The 6,017-nt window shown below is 39.1% G+C and overlaps 1 protein-coding gene across 2 annotated transcripts in view; it reads left to right on the top strand.

The window, feature by feature from the left end:
- LOC107091972 (plexin-A1-like) overlaps window positions 1–4,966 on the top strand; it is a 312,667-nt gene extending 307,701 nt beyond the window's left edge. For both annotated transcript variants that reach the window (XM_015386230.1, XM_015386229.1), the window contains exon 32: window positions 2,729–4,966. In XM_015386230.1, coding sequence (XP_015241716.1) covers window positions 2,729–2,824 — 96 coding nt within the window. In that variant the 3' untranslated portion in view covers window positions 2,825–4,966. The remainder of the gene's footprint in view (window positions 1–2,728) is intronic.
- Window positions 4,967–6,017: the final 1,051 nt, after the last annotated feature.

Raw genomic sequence — 6,017 nt, 5'->3', positions numbered from 1 at the left:
GGTCGCTTCTCCACTCCAGGACACACCCGCCCTGCGTCCTGATTGGACAGACCATAAATTCGGTTGGGGAAATCACTTTCAATGAGCGGGTTCCCAGATGTATGTGAGTGGAGCTAGGCGGAGCGAGACATGCATCTGGCTGTTGTCAGGTTACTTCAATGAGGCATGTGACAGAAAACACTCTGACGAGGGAGTCAGCGACCCATCAGAACCCCCCTAACAGCCATTAACACCCCAAGGGGTCCTCCAGTGGAAGGGATCAGAGCCACCTTTTGTTTTCCCCTAATTCTTTATTACACCTACAGTATATTAATCTCAGTGCTCCCCACCACTGGTTTGAACTTAAGAAGGGCCGTGGATGAGGTGGTGAAACATCTCCTAGAAAACTTCACGTCCAGTTTCCTAAACTGAACTTTTCAAGCTTGACCATGACCTGGATGACTGAGAATCCTTAAAGATAACTGCCCATTGCTTCTATCAACAACTACACAATGTGATCTTAACCAAAAGTGGTTTGACTAGTTGACCAACACTGAATATAGTGTATAAGCATACCCCACCCCCTATGGAGTATGTTTGAATAGCTACAGTACTCTGAAAGGTAATGGCTCTGTTCAAATGAAACTGGGCTAACTGTGGGCTGTTCGGTTGTTTTAGGTTGTCCTCTGGACATGATAGCAGGAGAATTGAAACCCTTGGTTTCTTTGTGTTAATTAGAGAAAGTGCTGAGTTAAGATGAAAATAAAATGCACCCTTGGAGGAATTATTCACAGACGAACTCCATTCAACCTGAATAGTGAACCTTTATTTTCATTGATGAAATTTAGATTTCAGAAGTGGAAGGGGGCACAAGTATTTTTTAATACAACTAACTTCCGTGTGTTAGACCATCCAATCACAGACCTGATACAGTGGCGCATCAGATGATTGTAAAGTGAGCTTCTCAGGAGTGACAGCAATGATAGCCAATCACGCCAGAAAAGATGGTGGGCCAATCAGGAGCTTATGGGCGGTCTAAACTCTGGGAAGCAGACTTCAGTTTGACCTGCGGTCAAGGTGCTCAACGAATGTCTGTGCACTGTAGCGTAACATGTATTTTGACGTCATTGTTTTGTTAAATGTGCAGGGGACATGCCCCCCTTAAAAAACCCCAAAAACGCAAACAAGACCAATGGTTTTTACCAGCATTGTGTCCAGCAACACCGTTGCATTAGTGTATCTGTCGAGCTGATAGACCAAAACCCCTTGTCGGTGCTTGACCGATACCTACACCTGACCAATACTGGAGCTATTTCAAATTTACTGATGCTACTGAAGCTCTGTTTATAAGCGTATCTATCAATGGGATGCATTTGACAGAAAAATCTCTGATCATTTGCGGTTCCTTATCAAATTCATGATGAAATATGGAGTAGCTTCAAGGCAAAATAAATATTTCACCATTTTCGTCTCATATTTGTTTTAATTCTCTCCTTATGTCATCCTATCCAACCCATTTATCACGTGATTTACCTGAATTTAAATTAGATTACCGAATTTGTTTTGAACATTTTTTTATAAATCCTATGCCACAATCATCCTTATTCACATATTCACCTACTTTTCACATTATGATACATGTTCACATTATTTATTGACTGCATCTAAAAATATCAAAGATATTATAAGTTGAAATGAAGGTCTGAAATAATACAATATAACGTGGAATGACTTAAAATATATTATCGTTCTAGGTCATTGAATCAGTGTCAGTTTAGTCTGTCAAATAAGCTGCATGTAGGGATTTGAAAGGCCCAGCAGGTGTCAGTATTGAGTGACACAGTATCAACGCAGTATCGCTAGCTTGGCAATGCGTTAAAACGCTTCATGACGCCTCATCAATACATCACTATTGGTGCATGAGGACTGGGTTTCTTTAACAACAGCTGTGTATCAATCTTCTTTCACTCCACTATTATGCCTCATCCTTTGCTGTATTACACAAAAATGACAATGCAGGAGTCTCATCTTCAAAATATGAAAAAGTCGTAGTTTGGAATATTTTTTACTGTAGAGCTGCAAAAGTGTAGATGTAACATGTTTTAGTCCTTAATTCCTGGAAATCCTACTGTAACAAGCACATATGTGTTGAAAAAAATGGTTCCTCCTTCCTTTCCGTTAAAGCAGCAGTATTACAGTAGTTACACCGCCCGCTTGCAGCTGGCTCCATTCAAACCCATGGCTCCCCATCATTACAGCCTATTATCCAGATGTAGGCAGCTGCACTGAGCCGTCGGCCCCAACACGTGCCCTGACCTTAAAGCCACACACAGACACATGCACACATTCAAAGATGTGCTAAAAAATGCTTGCATATACTCACTAATGCGCTTCCACACATTATCCATTATAAAACAGAGACATTTACAGCAGCTCCTCCTCTTCCTGGTAATGCCTCAAAAAAGCCTAGTTGCACGCATTCTGCTGTACACATACTCTAGCTGACAATTAATACGCAATTACACACGTTCCACCGGTCCTCAGCCCTGCCCCTGTCGACTCTGCCACGCTGTCAGCAACTGGGTAATTGTAACTGCAAACCTGCAAATGGAAATAAATGTCAGAGCTGCACAGTAATGGAGCAAACTTGATTCATGCATAGAAAATGTATCCATGTTTGAGTTTTATTTAAAAAAGGAGGATTTCATTGTGAGGCATGAAAGTAATGCTCTTCCTTTTCTGCCCACAGATCCTCTCTGCGCTACAGAAGGACGACCAGTCTCGCAGGCAGCGGCTACGCGGCAAGTTAGAGCAGGTCATCGACACAATGGCCCTGGCAAGCTGAGGTCCGGCCAATCAGACACCTCAGCTAGTGCAGAACTGGCTAACCCAAACGCCTTCCCTCACCACTTTTGACATCCCGTGACATTTTTGATTCTTGACGTCTGAGATCTGTTGTCACTGCGGTGGCAGATGACGACCTGCAGCAGTGAAAAAGGCTGCAAAGACACGAGCACCGCGCAGGAGAGGCGCACTGGAAGGACAGCAGAGTCTGGAATCTATCAGAATGTTTATTCCACCCCCTTTTATTTCATTACTATTCTTTTTCTTCCTTCTTCTTAGTGTCTGAGCCACAATTCTTACTATCAGCCAAATCAAACGCAACCTCCAGCCTCAGATAATATGGACCTAAACTAAAACAGGTGAGCAGAAGAAAAGACTCCTTTAGCTGGAGCTGACACTCTGCAGGAAAAAGGTCCGAACCACCAAGGTAATGTTTCAGACTGCGAATTATCAAAAACCCAGGAGATTTCATTACTCTCCCTTTCTGTTTCTGTCCTCTACGGGGGATATATAACATCAGGGACTTTTGCAGAACTGCAGCAAAAAGAACTGTCAGAGACCTGGCCACTCAGAGACATTTCAGCGAGCTGCTGCCACAGCAGAACATCAGGAAGGAGGACCGACCGGGAAACTCCTGTTCCCGGTTTGGGTTCTCCAGGTCTCTAATAGTGAAAACGCCTCGTGTTTGAAGAAAACAAGCTCCAAAACTCTACATTCAGTTCGATATTACATCTAGTTCTTTTCTCTTCCCACAGACCTTCTCTCCCCAGTGCTGTGCCACTTGTGTTACTGCTGAATTTGCACAACAAAAGCTAAATCAAAAGAGAGAAGAGGATATATGATTAAATATATATATAGATATATAAATACAACCCTTTGTTTTAAAAAACAAATCAAAAGTCGAACTTTTTTTTCCATTTCAATGTACAAAAGATATGTTTGAGAAAATTTGATATTTCCTAGATGAAAAAAAAAAACACAAGGAAAAAGTCGTCTTGTGCCATGTTTTACTTTGAATGTCGTTTAGTGCAAAGAGACTTCTTTTTGTTTGATGAAATGTGTTATTATGATCATGTTGTCATGCTTAGTGACTGAGAGTTTAAAAACAGGTAAACGGCAGAAAATATATGAATATATTACAGACACTTTCTATGTTACATGAGGTCTTGGTGTGTGCTACACCGCTGGCTCCGAGGATTGTAAAAAGACAAATGATGTCTAGAAGCCACCTTTGAGCCCACCAACCTGCAGTGCTTTTGTGTTTGCTTTTTAGAGAAACCAAATACATCAAGATCAGCTGTTTTAGATGAGACAACAGCCATTTGTGTTGAAGGTAGCCTCATGCTGTGCTGGTAAACTCGTAGGCATAAGGCGGTCATTTTATTTCCCTGGTACACTGTGCTCTATAGCTTCTCGGTCTTGTTTTCTAGACCTACCTTCTAATCTGAAACAATTTATGAGGCATGCCCTCTCAAATGAAGGATAGTTTCGCTGTGCAGAAAAAAGTGAATCAGTTTTGTCAAAGTCTGCAGTAAAGCCTATAAAGCTTAAAGGGCCCATTTTTTTTAAATGTGAATGTGGTTTTTCTAAAAGATAATGAAATGTAGCTTGAAAAATGTGTTTTTTTTTTGTACAAGTTGAAGGCCATTCTGTTTTGATTTTCTGTAGATTTTTAGAGGTAAGAAGAAGTAGAATATGAAAAATTTCTCCTTGCACAGTCTGCTGGAGCACATTAACTTTCAGTGCTTTGAAATCTGTTTTGTTCATTTCCATCCTATTTTTCTTCACATGTAACACGGTTTGTTGAGAGGGCTGGAAACACAGATAAAAGGGTTGGAAACTGCACACCAATGCAAAATGTTACAAACTTAGCAGTTAATTAACATCATTAGACTCAGACCATCGGGTGGTACAAACCAGATAAATGAACAAAAATAAGATTTCATGAATGTGTTGATTTTACAGGACCTTTCAAAATAGTTTGCTGTGTGTAAGAGGTTGAAATTACTTTATTGCAGAAGTACAGTCCCACACTTTTTACATGACATTGATTACTTTTACAAACACCATTATTCCGTTATAAGTGAAGTTTTATTGTAAATAACCCCTGATTCTTCTTCTGACAAACTAGATTGTAAAAAAATAAATAAATAAATAAAAAAACAAGGAAATTTGAATTCTGGTTTAACCTAAAAACAGATCAATCGATACGACCAAAAAATGTGTTAAATTCTATCAATCTGGTTGGTAGATGTGTGTCCAACCAATCTTTTGGTTAAAACAACCAATCTATATAGGTAAAAGGGCAAACAAAATAAATTGGTTGCAGGGTATACTCCTGCATTCAACACCAATGTCCCCACTAATAATTCTTGGAATTTACAAATAGTTATTACTAATGTTACAACCAAGGTTAAAGCCAAGATTTGCATGATGCACATGAACACATCACTGTAATTGTTCTCTAGGTCCATAAGTATTACACACTATACTTGACTACAGCCACATAGTCAGAGTATTTAACCATCAGTAGCCATTTTTATTGGTTGTTTGGTTAACCAATTAAAACGGTTTATCTGAAACCAATGGCTTGGTCTGCTTCTGATCTATATATTGGTTAATCTAAGCACAATTGGTTTGTCCAACTAGATTGGTTGTTTTTCCCTACAAATCCATTTTTTGGGTGTTTGCTCAGATAAACATTTCTATGTGAAGAAAGCCCAGTTTCATTTACCCACTTTCCAAAATTAAATAGACCAGAAAACATGTAATTGAAAATTTATTTTTGGCTATCTTTAAAGCTTTGACAATGCTACAAAAAAGCACATTTTCCACATGTACTGTAAAAAAGAAAACTAAATAAAGTAAAATCAAAAACTTAAAGCAATGAAATTTGTTAAAACTGGGTAACTGAAGGATATATTTATCCCATTATCTCAATTTATCCCAAAATAAACAAAAAAGGTAAAAGAAGCCTTCAAGCTTCATTTCCATTATAAATGTACTTTTTCGATAGTCTGCTGATTTAAAAAATGCAAAGTTTGCAGCTGTGGTATTTCCATTAAATAAGAATTACAATAAAAAGTTTAGTGGAGGATGTAAACATGTGAGATATATCCATATTCCAGCCATGGCTCTAGCGCTAGCTCATCTCGCTCATCGTTCCAAATTAAAAGTAAAAAATAGGCCTTTTC

This window comes from Cyprinodon variegatus, unplaced genomic scaffold (genome assembly GCF_000732505.1).
Source record: "Cyprinodon variegatus isolate N-32 unplaced genomic scaffold, C_variegatus-1.0 Scaffold360, whole genome shotgun sequence".
NCBI lineage: Eukaryota > Metazoa > Chordata > Actinopteri > Cyprinodontiformes > Cyprinodontidae > Cyprinodon > Cyprinodon variegatus.
The sequence above is the reverse complement of the archived record's forward strand: the minus strand, read 5'-3'. Positions and strand labels throughout refer to the sequence as shown.